Source organism: Drosophila navojoa, chromosome 5, assembly GCF_054131105.1.
Source record: "Drosophila navojoa isolate 15081-1374.11 chromosome 5, UAZ_NAV_1.0, whole genome shotgun sequence".
Taxonomy (NCBI): Eukaryota; Metazoa; Arthropoda; class Insecta; order Diptera; family Drosophilidae; genus Drosophila; species Drosophila navojoa.
In genome coordinates this window covers 4479064-4498786 of record NC_142893.1, presented here as the reverse complement: position 1 = coordinate 4498786, position 19723 = coordinate 4479064, and the positions used below count along the sequence as shown (strand labels likewise).

General features: G+C 39.2%; 2 protein-coding genes across 2 annotated transcripts in view; one reads left to right on the top strand and one right to left on the bottom strand.

The window, feature by feature from the left end:
• LOC108653980 (small ribosomal subunit protein mS37) overlaps nucleotides 1-19723 on the top strand; it is a 145718-nt gene that overhangs the window by 45515 nt on the left and 80480 nt on the right. The gene's annotated exons all lie outside the window — the stretch shown is intronic.
• Nucleotides 1287-19723, bottom strand: part of Dll (homeotic protein distal-less) — a 29133-nt gene continuing 10696 nt past the window's right edge. Inside the window, exons 4-7 of the mRNA XM_018106882.3 lie at nucleotides 2800-2941; nucleotides 2610-2714; nucleotides 2255-2468; nucleotides 1287-2108 (exon numbers count right to left, since the gene is read on the bottom strand). Coding sequence (XP_017962371.1) covers nucleotides 2090-2108; nucleotides 2255-2468; nucleotides 2610-2714; nucleotides 2800-2941 — 480 coding nt within the window. The 3' untranslated portion in view covers nucleotides 1287-2089. The remainder of the gene's footprint in view (nucleotides 2109-2254; nucleotides 2469-2609; nucleotides 2715-2799; nucleotides 2942-19723) is intronic.

The window sequence follows — 19723 nt, the reverse complement described above, 5'->3', positions numbered from 1 at the left end:
ATTCTTTATGATTAATGGAACAGATTTTATGCTTCCTTCCGACGCCGGGCTCGGCTGCCACTTAACTTTCTTTTTTTCAAGTGTTAAATCGTTTAATGTAAATGCATTAATGTGCGTCGCGTGCCAGATCCTTGGCAGGCAGAAAATCTGATAGAAGGGACATCCCGGCAAAGTGGCTGTGATTGAAAATTATTAAATTTAATTTTGCTTGTTTTTTTTTTCTTTGTATATATAATTATTTTTTTTGTTTATTTTTCATTCATTTGTTTTGTGTTTTTATTGTTTCGTTTGATTTGATTTGTTTAGATTTTAAAAATTACGACAAATACTACAACTTAAATGGTTTCTCGCTTGGTTTCTCTATCTGAGATATACATATATATATGTATATATATCTGCTTGCTGTTGTTTTGATTTATTTAGAAAGTAGTTGCCATTTTCTAGATTAAAACTATTTAATTAAATGCTAGCACATAATATATATCTATTATTTTTTATATTCATTTAACTTTAATTTTTCTTTTATTTTCTTCTTATTTTATTTTTCTTTTTTTTAAATTCAATTATTTTTTTTTTTTTTAATTCCATTCAATAGTTTACAATGCAAATGAAATTATAAAAGAAACTAAATACAATTTCATTGAAATAAATTTATTTTTTAATTTTTTATTCATTTGCTTGTTTTTTTTTATTATTTGTTTAAATAAAACTACAGTTAACCACAAGCACTAATTACCTTTTAATTAATTAAATTACAAATTATAGCTATAGCAAGCACTACAACTATACATATATATAGATGTATATAAATTTATAAATGTGTACATTTATATATATATAATTTTTTCCATATAATTATTGTTTGTTTGCCTTTAATTTTAATTAAATTTATTTTACATTTTATGCAGTGATTTTTTTTTGTTAATTTTATTTTGTTTTAAAATCTTTTGTTTTGTTTTTTAAAATTAGTTTACCTTAAATTATTATTTTTAATATATTTTTTCTTTTGTATTTTACACAAATTTACAATAAAATTTTTTATTAAACGCCTTTTTTACACAATTGAATTTCATTGAATTTTTTTTTAATGAACTTGACAGCGGATTTTTTTTTAAATCATTTTTTTTTCATTATTTTCATTTATTAATTATATTGCACATAACATGAAAAAATTAATTGTTGTTTATTTTTTATTTGTTTAATATTTTTATTGTTGTTCCGAGTGCATTTGAGACATCATCAAAAATTATATGCAAAATGTTCCGTTGAGATCTGATTTTTACTGATTCTTTTTTCGTTTTTTTTTTTTTGTTGCGCTTTTTTTATATATACAAAAAAAGTGTGGAACAAAAACAAATTAGACCTTTGCTTGGCTCTAAAAAAAAAAGGCTTAAGATCAACAGCTGATTTCATTTTTAGTGTTTTTTATTGTTCATATACAATTTATGCAATTTGCTATAGTTTACAAAGAGAGAAAAAATTATATAGTAATATATATATATATATATATATATATATATAAACAATATGAAGGACACGCATAAAATTAAGTTGAGGAATTTCTGTCTGTGTGTTTTGTTTATTGTATTTTATTTTTTGTTTTTATAAATTTTATTTGATTTTCCTTTTAATGTAATTATTTAGACTAACTGTAAAACGACTCATTCACATATACAAAATGTAACTGTTTTCTATTATTTAATATTTTACAATGTTCTTTTATATATATATTCATCATCAATCAATATGCTCAATCAATATTCAATTATTGGCTAAGATTTGTATATATCTATCTGTATATATTTATATATACTATATATATATATAAATTTTTGGGTCAACCTCACTGCACCGCTGCGACGCCGTCACCAACGCCCACGAATACCTCATCATGATGATGGTGTTGATGCTGAAGATGATGATGATGATGAAGTTGATGCTGATGTTGAAGTTGATGCTGCTGATGATGATGATGATGATTGTGATGGAGATTCAGTTCAGCGCAGGGCCTCGTCTCATAGCATTGCGTTTGCGTAGACTGCGGCCACGCAGCCGAAGGCGTCGGCGGATGCAGTTGATTTGGGTGATGTTAAACCGCCGGCCACACGCTGCACGGAAGAAGAGAAGAAGAAGAAGAGAGCAGAACGCAAAGAAAAGAAGCGTTTAACAAGTGATTAGTTTAGTTATTGGCTATGAAATGTGTTTGAATGTCTTGTTGGTCTTGTGATTTATGCTCAGAGTGGTTTGAACTTACGTTAGTAATGAAGGATTCGTCTCGGGCTGATACCAATACTGGGGCACATAGCCGCCCATTTGTGGTGGCGGATTATGGTGGTGCGATTGCGGATGCGGCGCCGCTGGATGAGGTGGCTGTGGCGTCATTTGCGGCGGTGGCTTATGATCGATCCAATGCGGTTTCTGATCCCATGGCGCTTGCGTTGGCGGACTAAGACCCGTGGGTGGGAATTCTAAACGAGCGAGAGAAAGAGAGAGACAGAGGGAGAGAAAAATTAACGTTAGTCAGCAGAGTTGCCATTGATAGGGTAGAGATGGTAAGAGATTTTTTTTTTTTTCTATTTTCAATTCTATGAAACTTTCATGAAACTTACCGGGTGATAGCTCAGACACAGGCGTACTTGATGGCGTTGGACTATGTCCGGGAGGTAGATAATGTGAGGGTGAGCCGCTATTCGAGCCACCGCCGTTATTACCGCCTGCAAGTGACAAAGGGAAATGAAATATAAATGATATTAGTTTATGATATATTATTACGATCTGTGGCACAAGTTAAGAACTTACCGCTGTGCATTTGATTAGGACTATGCTGACCAGGATTGGGTCCACCGCCGCCAAGTGGCATGCCACTGTTGGTGCCCGGACCCTGAGCGGCCTTCATCATTTTTTTGTACTTTGAGCGACGATTCTGGAACCAGATTTTCACCTGCAAAAACCAAGAATGAAGAATACTGAGTCAACAAAATGTTTTCGATAGATCTACAGATGTGTATATGTATGTATATAGAATGTGACGCAATAGCTAGGCATTCGACTCAGCATGAGTTTCAATTTTATTCGCTGTGCATTAATGTAGATGCAGAAATTAAATTGTCTGAGCGGCTATAAAATAAAGAGCAAAGCCGGCTTTAATTAAGTAATAGTCCAGCATCTTTCAACAGGGAGAATCGATTGAGCTATTGACTAAGTTAGTTTTAGTTGCTGTTTGGTAGTTGTTGTTGTTGTTAATGTTGTTGTTGTTGTTGTCATTATTTCTTTCTATATGCACAACGGCTTTTCAAACCACTTTTCATATGAAATTAAAAGTGAATGCTTGTGAAAAGCAGCTGGCAGCTAAAATGAATTCAACACTTGGCTTGGCATCCAAAATGGAACAGAAAATAGCAAAACACATTTTGGCAGCGTGTGACACTTGCAGAAAACTCAATTGAGTGTGTATGAGTGTGTGAGTGTGTATTTGCCTAGAGTGTATTAAGTGCAGTATAATTTCTGCGGCTGAACGATTTCGTCATCATCAGCTGCGAAGCGACAGCAAATGAGCCAAAAATGTATCTCACAGTTACTTTCAATTTTAATTTTTTTTTTCCTTTTTTTTTTTTTGAATCGCAGCCAGTCGAGACGTGTTGCTGTTGTTATGTAGAACTAATTGTGCGCTGAGCTGTGCGCACTTCACTTTTGAAAGCCAACGGCATCAGCCACCGCAGCAGCCGCAGCAGCAGCAGCAGCAGCAGCTACCCCGTTGCTCAATCTCTCGACTTCGTCTCGGACTCAAGTGTGTGTATAAATACATCTATATAAAGATACAACAGCAGCGCGTATCTAATGCTATTTATGCGCGCTCTTAACTGTATCTACAATTTGCAATCTTACAAATAGTTATATATACATACATACATGCACACATACATATATATATTATGAATAGATTCGTGTATAGTCTTCCAATACATATATATAACTATCTATAACCGACTTGTTCAAGGTCGTTCTTCGCGGTTGGTTGAATTTTTGAAGCGTAGCATACGATCTTTTCTTTTTTTGTGAGTGTATGTATGTGTGTGTGTGTGAGTTTTTGTGTGCGCCTAAACTCTTTAGCCAGAAATGGGGTATGATCGAAGAAGAGTGTAACTTAGGTATGATCAGTCAGGCTTGACTGTGCCGGCTTTAGCAGTTGGCTTTTTATATGGGTAGAAATATTGAATAAGATGTATAGATATTCATGGGTATTGATTATTTTTGGTTTTAAAGACTTCTATATGTATGCATATTGCTTATAGATATTCTTACGACTCATGTGAATGTATATATGCATGTATATTATTATATACTCTTCTATATATACCAAATACATGCTTACATCAGATCAATATCACCTCTAGCTCTGTCTAATGCTCTAGCTAATGTTCTCTGCCACTTGGTTACAGGGTAACTGCTAGTCTTGCATTGTCATTGGGCGCCTTCGTTACTGTTTTTACTACTATTTACTGCCGACTTTTTTATGTGGCTTTTTGCCAACTAAATTTCACTGACTGCCGCTATTTTAATGTCGCCCCATAAAGAGTTTGGCAATGTTTTTGGCGCTTGACTTTGGGGCCTGGCGCTGAGGCCTGGGCCCCATGTGCCGCCGGCTGTTGATTCAATTAAGCGATAACTACCGGTATTGACTAAAGTCAGACATGTTCGCTAATCGCACTGATCCGGCCACGATTACCGAATGGTCTGGTCGGACACATTGCTCGATTGTCCGATTGTCCGATTGTCGAATTGTCCAATTGATAGTGCACCCCGCGCTCTGACAGATCATTGACATTGACGCAAAGCTAAGTTTGCTATTTGTTACTTGGATTTTTTAGTTTTTTCTGTTGTTTTTTATTTTCATTTCGATTTTCATTTTCAATTTCGATTGAATGCGCAATCGAGCGGCACACGGTTCGATTTGAAATTGGGTACAGGGGCGCAGCGCTTCAATTGAGCGTCGAGCTGCGATTTTTGCATAGCTTAGCTAATGCTTGACCCGATCTAAGTCTGATTTGTGAGATGCTGTATTATTTTATTTCCTTTTAGTTTTGGTTTTGGTTTAGTTTGAAGTTCGCGTTTATGCTTTTGCTATTTGTCAGCTGTTACGCAAGAGAAACCAAGCGCAAAAAATGCGCTCAATAATAAAATATTGTCGAGCACAAAAAAAAAAAAAAAAAAAAAAAAAACGACTCTATGCAGTAAAATGTAATATAAAATATTAAAAGTTTTTTAAAAATGCGCCAAAAGTTTACAGCATAAATAAAAATATATCACATATCTATTTTTATTACTTTTTACTTTTACAAAAATACTTTTTGCCACTTTCAACTCCACTTGGCCAACAGCTATTAGCCAGCAGCATCTCAATTGTCAGCTTTGCATTGAAAATATGTTTTGACAGGTTTTTATAAATTATATAATATGAGCTAAAGTGCAAGAGGCTAGAAAATTAATACCAGCTGCTATAAATTGATATTTATATATAAATATATATACATATTTAATTTTCTTGAGGAGAACACCTCAGCTCAAACGAGCTCGACTTCCCCCCGCTCGCATGGCCACAAATATTTATGCAAAGAGCAAAAAGCAAAAGGCAAAAATAAGAAAAAAAAAGAAGTAAAATAAAGCCACGCACGAGAGTAAAAGTGTAGTCAACTGTCTGACAGGACAGACAGCTAGAGACGGACTGCTGGACAGTCTGTCAAATGTCAATCAGCCTTATGTCATGGCAATCGCAATCGCAAGTGCTGCCCCTGCTTCTCCTTCTCGTCGCTCCATTTGGTTTCTGTGGCTCTCCCATCAATTTGTACCACTTTCATATGGACAAATATGGCAAACAACAGCCACAGCAGCAAAAAAAAAACGAGAAATTAGCATGTCACTGTGTCACTTGAAGCAGCAGCAGCAGCCACAGCAGCCGTTACCAAGAGATCTGTCTTCTTAGCCAGACTTTTTTGTATTAAAGATGTATACCCTATAGCAGGAAAAGGGTATTATTCGTTGCTTATAAGTGTCGTATATGATGTACTTTAGCTCAACAATGTATTTGAGCTTTAGTATTTCAAATATGACCTATAAGAACTCAGCTTATATTGAAATTCTGTGGCTCAAACTAGGTATATATATGGGTGATGACTACTAGATGTAGATAAATAGAAATGAACGAGATTGTATGAATATGACATAGATATAGGAGGTTAGCTCCGTTTGACGTAGTTTTAAATGTCAGCATAATATATATGATAGAGATAGAAGTCGAATAGGTGTTTAAAGTATTCGAAATTCTTATGTTTCCAGTCCATCGAGTTGAGTTGAATCACTGATCTATAACTGAAAAGTAATCATATATGTATGTATGTGTTCTATGGTTCTTTTTTCTGCTATTAACCAAAAATTTATACATTTTCCCACTATATAACACAGAAAGCAACAGCTTCACATCTCAGAGAACAATAGATATCATCTTTACAAGAATACCTATTTACACCTCAGAGAGCAATAGCACTTCGTCAATGCTGCTTATCGTTTTTATAGCTCGCAAGCATTATCCTTTTAACCTACTTTGCAGCTAGCTTCTAGTCAGATGGCACAACACTTGTGCTGATGCTGATGCTGCTGCTGCTGCTGCTTCTTCTTCTTGCTTGATCACTTCCGCAATATGTCACTTGGGAATATAATTTATGCGTGGCTGTGAGAGAGAACCACAATTGATGGCCAGTCGACAGTCAACAGATGCGCCCCAGCGGCCAAATGTTGAGGCTTTCTAATACACACACACGCACACAAGCAGCAACTGTTGTTGTTGTGGCTTTAGCTTTAACTCTTGCTGTTGTTGCATATCACAGCATATCTCTGGCGTTGTGTCCACCTGTGTTGGCTGCGCGCAATTGAAACTGGTTTGCCTGGTGCCGTTGCCAAAGTGCGTTTTTGTTGATCTTAATTCAAATTGCGCGGCTGCTGGCTGCTCATTTAATTCATTTGACAGTTGAGCATTTAAAACGTGGGAAAAGATAACGCATTTGATAAACGCGACTGCGAGACTAAAGTCAAACCATTGATTTTGTGCCTGATTTGTGTGGGAGCGCGACAGCCAAAAGAAAAAATAGAATGGGAAAAAAAGGTGGAAAATAGTTTTCAGTTTCTGCAGAAAACAAAAAAGTAACCAAAAAACTTTTGCCTTTTGCTATGATAAATTATGGCACTGCCACGCCCACAGCGGGTGGCTAAGGCTAAGGGCCCGCCCGCTAGTGGACGCTGGCCATAAATAATGCTGGCTCGAGGAAGTGAGCGCTTTATTAGCTGCTGCGACAGCAACAACTGTTGGCTGCCGCGTCTAAGCAAATAGACGAGACAGCCAAGCTGCGCCCGGTTAATGACAACAACGACGCCCCCCAAAACACAAAACAAAAGCAATTGCTGCTGTTTTGTTGTTGCTGTTGTTGCATTTTCCATTTTGGCCAAGTTGCAAATGCTGTCTGCCAATTCACGCTCGAGCGTTGCACTTGGCTCTGGCTGTGGCTGTGGCTGTAGCTGTTGCTGTTCACAAATTTATGGCTAGCAGCAACGGGCAACAATCTCGCTGGGCTCCATGCGGTGTTTTCCCCGCATTGTTCTCAGCTTGTTGCTTGTTATGTTGCCAACAATAAGTTGGCTCTCTGTGGCTCTTTTGGCCGCTGACTTTTCATTCATAAATTCCATGCAACAAGATTTTAACATATTTGCAGCACATTTTTGGTGCGCGAATTTGCAAAAAAAAATAGCGGCCAACATTAAAAACCATTTTTCGCCGGCATGCAGCAGTTGCTGCTGCTGTTGCTGCTGCTGCTGCTGTTGTCGGCTCTTTGAATTAGCTGCTGCCCGCCTGCTGTTACATTTTGTAAACATTTTGTTTAGCCTGATTAATGGCACATTCATATGTGGCCTATCGCAGGCAGCAATTGCTACAGCAGCAGCAGCAACTAGCAACAGCAACAGCAATTTATATAGCATCAGCAATTGCTCTTCCTTTTGCTAATTCAGCTTAAACATTGCGCATACGCACCGTGGTTCACTTTCATTTTGCTATAATTTGAATCTGCATGGTTTTTGTTGTTTGCCTTTCTCAGATTTTTACTTTTTTTTTTTTTTTTGGTTTCTTATATATTTTTATGACAGCTATAAACTTTCCATAAGCACGCGCCAGCTGGCAAGACGGGTAGTCAGGTAGTCACTAAGACAGTTAGTCAGTGGGATATTTGAGATAGAGATAGAGGCAGAGAGAGAGGGAGAGAGAGACGTGTTTAGGCAGCGACGTCATCCTCGCCAGGCCGTCGCCGGGCCGCAGCGGGCAATCTATTTTAATCGCGCTGCAATCGCCAGCGCAGCGGCAATTTTTAATTTATGCGCAAAAGAAGGAACAACAAAAAGTCATAAAAAAAATACAGATAGTGAAAGAGGGTAGAGGAGGAGGGGGTATATGGGGAGCGTGAGCGAGATGGAGCACTTGAGCGAATGCTGCGCGAAACAAAATAAAATTTTGATTTATGATCTTGTCGCTAAAGTTGTTCGTCAACAGCAGCAGCAGCAGCAGCAGCAGCAATCGCGGCAGCAACAACAACAATAACAAGTTGTTGCTGGCGCAACAAGTGCTTTTTGGCCACTCGCTGGCGATCATTCATAAAATGCGGCAAAGATTTGTATCTGAACAGAAAAACAAAAGCAACAACAAAAGCAACAAAAACGAAAATAAATAAATAAAAGTAAAAGCCGAAAAAAAAACGCATTTATTATTATTTAATGTTTCAGAAACAGATTGCAAATGCGCGATTGCTGCCAGCAGCAACTATTTAATGTTGCTCTTGTGTCAGCTGCTGTCGCTTTGCATGCAGTCGAGTTGTTGTTGTTGCTGTTGTTGTTGTTGTTGTTGCTTAAGCTACACAATTGTTGCGTGCGCCGCTGCTAAGCAAGAGAAACCACAGCCCCACCCACTTGCAAAGACAGCGCTGAGATTGTTGTTGTTGTTGTTGTTGCTTTAGGTATTTTCTTGCTGCGTTGCTCTTTTGACTGCCATGGTTGACGGATTACGCAACTTGCCGGCCGTAGCATTTTCATTTTATTATTGTTATTATAGCGCTAGCTGTTGTTGTTGTTGCTGCTGTTGTTGCTGCCTTTTCATTGTTGGAAAATTTGTTCATTGCATGCGATTGTTTGCTGCTGCTGCTGCTGCTGCTGCTGCTGTTGTTTTACGTGCAAAATTTGTTTATAATTTTGAATGCAGCCAACAACAACAACAACAACAGCAACTATTGCTGCAGGGCAGGCAATGACTTTAAAGCGTACTACGAAAATTTCAAAAAACGAAAACGTAAAACTGAGAAAAAATAATATAAATAATAATAATGAACACAATGCCATGTCGTGGCAGCAACTGAACAGAAAAAAAAAAAAAAAACAACAGAAAATGTTTTCTTTTGAAAAGCGGGTCTCTTTCACCTTCTCCCTCGCTCTCTCGCTCTGTTGTCGTGCCATGCCCTAGAGTCAAGTGTCACGCACATGTTGTACAGTCCGTCCGTCCGCTTTTTTTTGCTTCTCTCAGCTTCTAGCTACAGCTTCAGCTACAGCTCATTAAAAGCCACATGCAAACGTTCTACAGTCAAGGCGAAAGGTTTCGTATTTAGTTTTCCGTTTTTTTTTCCGTTCATTTCAAGTTCGTTGCCTAAGTCTTTCGTATGCCAGAGTCGCTTGTTAACCAAAAGCCGACACTAATACAGCGCTGAGCAAACAGGCTAACACACACACACACGCGCACACAGAGACAATCAACTGGCCCTGACGAGTGGAACTTTATTTTATTTTACTTTACTTTTTTTCTGACTCTGGGGTAGGTGCAACAAAAGTGATTTCCAAATAAAATCGTTGCGGGCTGTTTTGGGCAACGCCTACCCCATGTGCATGCCAAAAGCGCCGAAAAAAAAAAAAAAACAACCAGAAAACTAAAGTAGAAAGCAACGGCAACAGTTTCAACAAAAAACGCTCAAAGGCTTCAAGGCCAGCAACAACAGCAGCAACAGCCGCAGCCGCAGCAGCAGCAACGCCTGGGCAGCATCTCTGTCTTTATGAACGCAAGTTAACACCGCTTGGCCGCTGCCCAAACAAATTGAAAGCAAATCGATGCCAGAGCGTGCCTCATAAGCAGCAGCAGCAGCGGCAGCAGCAACGGCAGCCACGTTCAAAGTTGAACCACGTGGCTGGCGGGCATGTTGGCCAGATTGCAGCCATTTGACCTCAAACTCAGCCCGGGCACGCACGTGGCTGCAATTGAAGCTCGCGCTGTAGCCATGCAAAATATGCGACATGTTTGACCGTTTTGGCCTAGACTAAAGACAACAGCAGCAACAACAACAGCAACATCAGCTAACTACGGCGTTGTGCTCCCCAGGGGTGTTGTGTGTGCTGTGTGCGCTGTTGTTTGTCTCGGCTATGCCATTGATCTTTATCAATGAGCAGCTAGACGCAACGCAATGAATGGCGCGCGCTTCATTAATTTATGCATATATAGGCAATGCGTAAAAGTGAATGAGACGCGGCAGCAGCAGCAACAACAGCCAGTGGCAAGTTATGAGCGTGCCCCGCGGGAAACGCTGCTTAATAAACAATAAATATGCAATTAGGCAAGGCCGGAGCTGGAGCTGGAGACTGGAGACTGGAGACTGTTGCTGCTGTTGTTGTTGCTTTGGTCAGTTTATATAACGTCTCTAATGCAGCAACAACAATTAACAAGTTGCTCTTGCTGTTGCTGTTGCTGCTGGTTGTTGTTGGCGTTGCGCTTAATGAGAAATGAGCGCGCTCCTTGGAGGCAGCCACGTAAAACAATTTATAAATAAATAAAGATATTGATCTAATTTCTATATAGGCACATGAGTTGCTGCTGTTGCTGCGGCTGCTGCGGCTGCTGCTGCTGCTGTTGTTGCTGTTGTTGTTGCCACGGTGATTGCTTAATCGCTGCCACGCATGAGCATTTCACCAGCTGCCGCTGCCGCTGCCACAGCCGTTGGCTTTCAGTCACGTAGCCGAAGCGAGCCATAAAATGTGACAGGAGAAAGATACACGCATTCAGATACTTTCAACAAGTTTCGATTGAACGCCAATTGCAGCACATTTATATTAAATACAAACTTAATATGTTTCTTATGCTTAAGCGCTGATAAAGTTGTTAGCCATATTGTATATGTACGTAGACGGGGCATCTCAGTGCGCTGTTACATGTTTTAGGGTTCTCAGTGTTTCGTGCGAATCAAAGGGGCCAACAACTTGGCCGCATGCCAATTGACCAAGTTGAGACTAGTTCGTGCGACAAATCGAGCATTTTACTAACTCAATTAGTGCTTTATAGGCGCAGAGAAATGCGCCTTTTGCCATTTCTGGACGCATACGCAGAAACAATTAAACAGCAACAGTTGCTGCTAGCTGTTGCTGCTGTTACGGCTAGATGCTGCTGCTGTTGCTACTGCTGCTGCTGCTGCTGCTGTGACAAATCTCGTGACTGTTCACAGCCCAACGGATGATGAGCATCCGGCGTTTTACGCGTTCTGCCATTCTTAAAGCCCAGCTTGTTGTTGTTGTTGCTGTTGCTGTTGTTGCTGTTGTATTGTGCAACAATGTTTGTCAAATCCGGAAACTGTTCCCATGTTGCTGTGAACTATTGAAAATTGTACAACAGCAACACAGAGACAGTTGCTGCTGCGAGCAGCAACAAATCGGCTAGCGAATGGCATGCGATGCGAATTGCGAATACGTAAACGTAAACGAATGCGAATACGAATGCGAATACGAATGCCAGTTCTCATTCGAATTCTCATTCGCTTTTGATTCACCTGCAAGGCCTTGAAATTTTGTAATTCTAATTTGTAGCCAGCTAAACTAAAACTGAGTCAGTGCTGGCTGCAGTTGTGCTTTTGTAATCCATCAGCAGCAACAGCAACAACAACAGCAACTGCTCAAAAATTATGATGAAAAACAGCAGCAGCAGCAGCAGCAATAGCAGCAGCAGCAGCAGCAGCAGCTGAAGCAAAAATGTTTTCAACAATAAATCGGCGGCAGCATTTGATCAACAATTGCCAAGGTGAGATTCTAAGCAGATACAGCAGCAACAACAACAGCAGCAACAACAGCAGCAACAACAACAATTGCTGCAGTTCCAAGTTCCAAGTTGACGTCGCTGCTGGCTTGTGAGGAGGGCGTGACGGGGCGGAACGAGCACAACAACAACAACAACATCTACTACTATAGCAGCAACAATAACAACAATAATAAAAAATTTTTGTCGAACAAAACTCGAGAGCGCGACGCGCATTTAAGTTTTACTTAGTCAACGTCGTTGTTATTGTTGTTTTTAGTGTATACATGTATATATATATACATGTGTGTGTGTGTGTGTGTGTGTGTGTCCTACAGTCACTGCAAAATATTAGTCATATTTAATTTAATTGCGGCTTCGCCTGCCTGCAGCAGGTGACAGTCGAACTAGCTGAAAGTACGTGCTGCTTATGTCATGCCCAAACCTTAGAGGAAGGCGGCAGGAGGCGTGGCACAACTAGCTGACAAGCTAACATATAGTATTATTAGTTTTTTGTTTCTTTTTTTTTTGTTATTTTGGAAGCCAAGTCTTACATGCGCAGCTGTTGCTTATTTGGGAAATACTTAAAGCCCCAGCCTGTCTATTTAATATTAATGCGATTCTGTTGAAAGAAATACTTGTTTAGAGTCGACAAATGTAGCTCTATGCTTTATCACGTGTCGATATTGACGTCTGTATATATTCATTTATCGATCTATTCAGTTTTGTATGCGAAACAAAGAGCGAATTGTGAAATTTATTTCTGGGAATCCCCAGATCCAGCGGCTAATGCAATCCAATGAAAGGGCAAGAGAGAGGTTACGGAAAATTTAAGCCAGTTGCGAACTTTGCTCGATTGCGAAGTCAAAGTTTAATGTGGAGCTATTATACTATTATATAGTCATAGTCATATAGAAAGATATGATACATATACGATATTTCCCTTAGGCATTCTCTACTTTTTACTTGGAACTTGTTCTCCATCTTTCATATTTCTTACCCCTTATTAAATAGCTGCTGCTCTGCAGTTAGTCAATTATTTAACCACAACTTTAATTACCGCTATTTAAGCTGCGCTGCTCGCACAAAATTCTTTTGCGGCACTGCATAGCCACACACAAAATTAAAGAGCGCTCGTAAAAATGCACTTGAAACATTTTCCAGGCCGTCGCACACGGCTCCAACAAATTGGAACGGGTTCCAGGTGACTTTGTGGCTGTATACACATATATATATTATATATCTATCTATATATATACACTTAAAACAGTCCATACTATGTCAAACAGGCAAACAAATTAAGTGAAAAAGGGCAAAAAGCAGAAAATGTTGCGGCTAAACATTTTGTTCTAAAGCGGGCACTAAACCGAGGAGGGTACTGGACCAGTAACTACCCTGGAAAAAGGATGAGCGAGGTTGCTTAGCGTAGCAATTCAGTTTATAATTATACTATCACAAAAACACATCAAATTAAAATTTTTAAAAAATTTTCAAAAATAAATTTGCTTTCAATATTTATTTAAATTAAAATATGTTAAATATGTTACTTCTTTCTTATAGAATGTATATATGATAATACCCTTGGAAAAATACCAGGCCCAATTATAGATTCTGATTTTTAAAAACATTTTTTTATATATATACTATCCTTTCTCATTACTCATTAATTAATGGGTATGCTATGGTACTATACAAATCATATTTGTGGTCAGCATTTCATAATGATGCGCTGGTGACGATCGCATTTCACTTTATGAGATCCCAACTAAGAGATAAGTAATGAAAAAAAAAATGATAAAAAAAAGTGTGGCGGGTAATTGCACAATTTATATAAGCGCATTCTTTGGGGTTTTTTCCAACTTTTTATCCACTTTTTTATTCTGTTTTGTTTGGACGTAATTTAAATATTATTTGTTGTATTTTTTTTTTCCTTTACCAAGCCAAATGAAATCATGGCCAGCTAACTATTATTTGTCGTTTTATTTAAGGTTTTCGTTGTTGGCTCAGTTTTTTCCTATGCATTTTCACACACAGCCCCAACGGATATCACAAAACAGCGATCATGATAATGGAAAAACAGCATGAAAAAAAACAAAAAAAAAAAAAGAAATAACAAAAACTCAACTGAAAACAAACAAAAGAGTGGAAAAATGTACAAAATTAACCAAGCGTTAAAAGTTGTCTGCTATTGTTGTTGTTGTCATTTGTAGTAGCAATTGTTGTTGTTGTTGTTGTCGCGTAAAGATTTGCCGCATCTCATCGAATGCCAAATATCAAATAGTATAAAACAACATTAATTGGAGTGTCAAAGTACATGGCCTAACCCCGCCACAGCCACAGAGGATAGTGCAGAGCAGAAGCAGCTGATATTTGAGTCGTTTAATTGGCATCGCATTTACAAGGCTAAACAGCCAAAGGAGAAGAAGAAGGGCTGCAAATCAAGGGGGGTGGGTGGAGCGCCACTGGCTAAGGGTTGGCGTGCGGCTTCGTATTGCCAACTAAATTTCACAAAAACATATTCGCAAATTTGAGAACCAATTATAACATGAGCTTGCGCTGACTCATGCCGCTCCTGCTGCTGCTGCTGCTGCTGCTGCTGCTGCTGCTGCTGCTGCTGCAGCTGCTGCTGCTGCTGCTGCTGCTGCTGCTCCTCTCTCTGGCCCATGCTGGGCACCCACCCACAGCCAGCGGCCACAGTGCGCAAATCTCAACGCATCGATTAAAAATACATCACATAGTAAGCAGCCAGAGCTGGAGCCGGAGCCAGAGACAGAGCCACAGCCAGAGCCAGAGCCAGAGCTGGAGCTGGAGCTGGAGTCTCCAGTCGAGAGTCAAGTTTTGGCGGGGTGTTGCTGAGTTGGTTTTTGTGCCTGGAACGAGTGCCGTCAATGCCTCGTCGTCGTCATAAAGTTGATTTTAATTTTGTTTTATTGTTGTTGTTGTTGTCGTTTTTTGTTTCGCTGCTTCTCTTTTTTTTCATAATAAAATAATAATTATTGTGATTATCGCGTAACTGAAATCTCGAGCTGTAAACATTGCTGCGGCTGGCGTAGACACAAAGGCAAGGGCACGCATCCTTGAGGCTGCTGTTGCTAGTGTGTGTATCAGTGTGTGTGGCTGTCAACGTATATGGCAAGCCACGTTTTATTTGCCAATACTTTGAGCCAAGCCAAAGCAGCCAGACGAGCTGTCGTCTAGTTTACTAACTACCTCGCCCCCTCTCTCTCCCACTCACTCTCTCTTTCTCTCTCTGTATTGCTCTCTCGCTCTTTGGCATTTTTGCTATGCGCAATACAAATAAATTATTATTTATTTGCATACTCTCACTTGGTCTTATGGCCCGGCTGAAATGCTTAACGCTCGCCGGGCTATTTCACATATTTTGTTGTTGTTGTTGTCTTCTTCTTGTATTTTGTAATTTCCTGCAACACAGCTGTCCGCATTTGACGATGCTGAGCCGCTGACCAGTTTTGCAAAAGCCCAACATAAATTGTGAATTTTGTTGTTGTTGTTGTTGTAAATATTGTGAATGAAATGTGGAAACAAGCTTTCAGCGGCAAAGCGTCAAATCTCTTGGGCTGCCAAAAGGAAGTGAATGCGCTGCGACAGGATGTTCAGGCCGATTGTAAAGCACAAACTTCACGATAAGCAACAACAAGAAAAAAGTAAATAAATATATTGATATGTATATAGTGTCTCTAGTATATAGGTGAATATGTATAGCTGGAGGAAAAGGCGCCCAACATGCTTTCTATTGCTATTAAGATAGATAGCTGCTGATATCGCTGGCAACGAGCTGATGAGCTGCAGTAGCCAAACTAGAAGATGAGGAAGCAGCAGCAGAGGAAGCAGCGAAAAAAAAAAAAATAGTTGAACTAATGGCATAAATAAACCTGTTGCCAGCCAGCCATGCAAATAGCTGGCCAAGGAGTTAATAGAAAATAAAAGTAAAAGGAAAATATTGAGGCAAGACAGACTATGAAACGTGGCTTAAATTGCAGACGAGACTTAACTTTGAGATATTTAAGATAAAGTGAAAAATCTATAAATTAATAGAAATTTGTGATTTCAGATTAGATCGTCTACAATTCCTAGAATCTGCATACAATCGCCTCAATTCAAATCGAAAAATTCGCTATGGAGCCTGGAGCTGGTTCAAAGAGCTTCCGCTTAAGCAGCAAAGCACAGCGAATCGGTTCTACGAACTACGCCTTAAATATAAAGTCGAAGGCAAAAATCCATTGGCATAGATTTTGTGTTGTTGTATTTGGATTGCTTCGAATTATGTCAAGCAGCATCAAGATTGTGCAAACAGCACGTAAGCACAAGCACAAGCACAAAAACAATACGAAACTTTGGCCGTAATAAAATTAAAGGCACGCTCTTCAAAGATACATTTGTATCTTTATCTGTACGCGCTGTAGATACATTGTGCTATGCATTAGATGCGCTCGCCAATGCAAATGCGGTCACTCGTTGTCTGTGTGTGTGTGTGAGCTGATTGAGGCTGACTGAAGAGTGAGAAATTGAGTGCCCACACCCCGTCGCTGCGATGAGCTGGAGCTGGAGCTACGCTTCCAGTTCGGGCAATGCATCATTGTTAATGGCAACTTGATTTGTTGTCGCTGCTGGCTGCTGGCTGCTGGCTGTTGTTGTTGCTGTTGTTGTCGTTGCTGCTGTTGTATTAGCTACTAGTACCAGCATCAGTAACAACAACAGCAATGCGCTGATCAAACTTAATTCAAAGTTCCTGTTACGCGAGCGCACGGTGCAAAATTTCGACATAGGGAGGCGACGACGATCAGCAACTGTTGCTGGTGGGTAACACAGAGTAGTTGTTGCTGTTGTTGTTGCTATTGCAATGTGCGTGTGATTAAGACATGTTGTTGTTGCTGTTGTTGTTGTTGTGGCTGCTGAGTTACATTGTATTATGTGCCATAATTTAATTGACATTGCGCGCGTAAATCAGGCAATCACTGATATACGATGTGTTGTTGTCATTGTTGTTGCTGTTATTGTTGCTGCGGTGTCTGCTGCTGCTGCTGCTGCTGCTACTGCTGTTGCTGTCACGTTCGTTGCCAGAGCATTTAAATGCGGTCAGCCAGTTTTTCATTTTCATTATATTTCATTTTATTTTTATTTTATTTTTTTTTATTCGCTGTCGCTCCAAGTTAGCCGCTGATACTAACTCGACACTTGTATTATTTAAATCAAGTTGTGCTAGTTTTTTTCAGCTCTTTTTTTTGCCTAATACAATAAAACTATTTTGTGCGCCGAGCTCTTTAAATTAATTTATAATTTAATGCTTTTTGGCAAGTATTTTGAGATGTTTATAAAAGTTGCTTTGGAATTCCGTTGAAATTTGCTTTTTTTTTGTGAAGTCCATGACCTTTGCTCAGCGCTCTTTTGGGGCTAGGGGTGGAGCAGACTTATCGCTGGCAGCAGCAGCGGCAGCGGCAGCAACAGGGACAACGACAACAACAACAACAAACGCAACAAAGGCTGCTGCGAAGGTGTGCACCGTGGGCGATGCGTCTGCGTCTGCGTGCAGCAGCCAAGACACACACTCACACACACACTCACGCACACACACACACACATGCCTAAAGCAGGCGTTGTTGATTTTTGCAGACAGGCGAGAGCAGCTAGCCAAGCCAGTCGTAAAATGTTAGTACAAGCTGAGGCAGTGATAAGGCAAAGCGAGACAAATCAATAAAACTTCAATGACAATTAATTTGTTAAACATATTTATAAGTTAATCAATCTGACTAAATGAACTGTGCAACATTATGAGTTTATCTAATTGCTTTAAAATGGTAAGCTTATTGTAATTCTGTATTTAAGTTTAGCTAATTCTCAGCAACAAATTACAATGGAATTAAATAAAGGAATTGCTACGTGCTGATTCTTAGACTGTTTTTAAATGGATCTATTGCTCATATACCTTTGCCTGTACACCTTATAGTTAACACATCATTATTATTACAAGCATTAAAAGTAGTATGATTAGAAAAAGTAATTATTATTATTATAGTTAAATCTAATCGTAATGACTGTGATTTTTATTGCCATTTGTTATGATTCTTGGCAGTATTATCATTATTAATATTCTAATTTTGACTTCTATTATTATTATTATTATTATCATTTTCATAATTATCATTATATTTTCATTATTATTATGAGATTTTATAATATTAAAACTATATTTTTTTCTCTATTTTCATACTCCATTTATCCCTATTAATAATAATAATTAACTGTCATTAGCATTATTATCATTCATTTTTGTCAAGACCAAGAGGCATTTTTTTTTATTTTTTGAGCATATTTCTCCCATTCTTCACTACGAACATTTTCTGTGGAGTCTTGCATGCTGAAGAGCTTCTACAAGCGCCGTTTTGGCAGTTCATCTGCTAAACATAAACTTGATGTTGCTGCCAAAATCCTCAAAAATCCTTTGTTTTGCGAGACTTTTCGAGCGTGGCCTCCTACAATTCGGTCTCAGCCGTTGCGCCCTTTTGTGGCAGGCGGGCGAGCACAGCCGCAGTCGCAGTCGCAGCTGTAGTCGCCGTCGCAGCCAGATCAAAATGTGCCGATATGAGCTCATAAACACGCAGTTTAAAAGGTTCTCTTTTCGCTTTTCAGATCAGCTCGTTGAGCGGTTCGCACGGGCAGCAGCGCTGTTTAATTTCGGCTCTTTCTGATTTATATTATATATATATATGTATGTACACACATATATGTACATATATATATTCTTTTTTTTTCCAGAGTGTTTGCGTTTGTCTCGCGCTGTCAGCTTCAAGTTTGAGTTTTTGGTGCTTGAGTTTTTTTATGTGCATTTTTTTCTGCTTTGTTTTTGGTTGTATATATGTTTTTTTGTTGTTGATATTGAAGCATTGGCGATCAGCTGCCAGCGTTCTATGTAATTATTCAATTAGGCGGCAGGCGGTGTAAGCCAAGAAATAAAACACACACACACGCACAACAGAAAGAAGGAAAACAGTAGCGAGTATTTAGCTCTAATTGAAACTGAATCAAAGCGAAAGCGACAGACAGCCAGAGACACACACACACAGAGAGTACATATGCAGCAATATATGCAGATATAGCTATATAGTATATGGATCTGACGAAACAGTCACCGGATGCACTTTCAAAATCAAACTACAAGTGCGCCAAGTACTTGAAGCCAAGTGAGAGATTCAACTAGAGGGAGAGGTCGAGGGGGCAGCCAGCTGACGGCCAACGGCAGAAACTCGTTTTATATACACTCTTTGCAGCCGCAGCCGCCGTCGCAGCAGCAGCGGCAGAAGACGCAAAAAATAATAATAATGAAATTACCATAATTATATTTTGCAGCCAACACTAAAATATATACATACATACATACATATAAAAGAAGAAGAAGAAAAAACCAGAGGCTATAAAAAAATACGAAACGCGGCAAAAACTAAAAGCCAAGCAAAATGTGCCACAGTTTTGAGCAAAGTATATTATCGTATAGTTTTATAGCCATATCTATATAGTCATAGACCATTGCTGTTGCATTTTTCATTAGCAGGTGTTAGAACGTGTCGCCAGATTGAG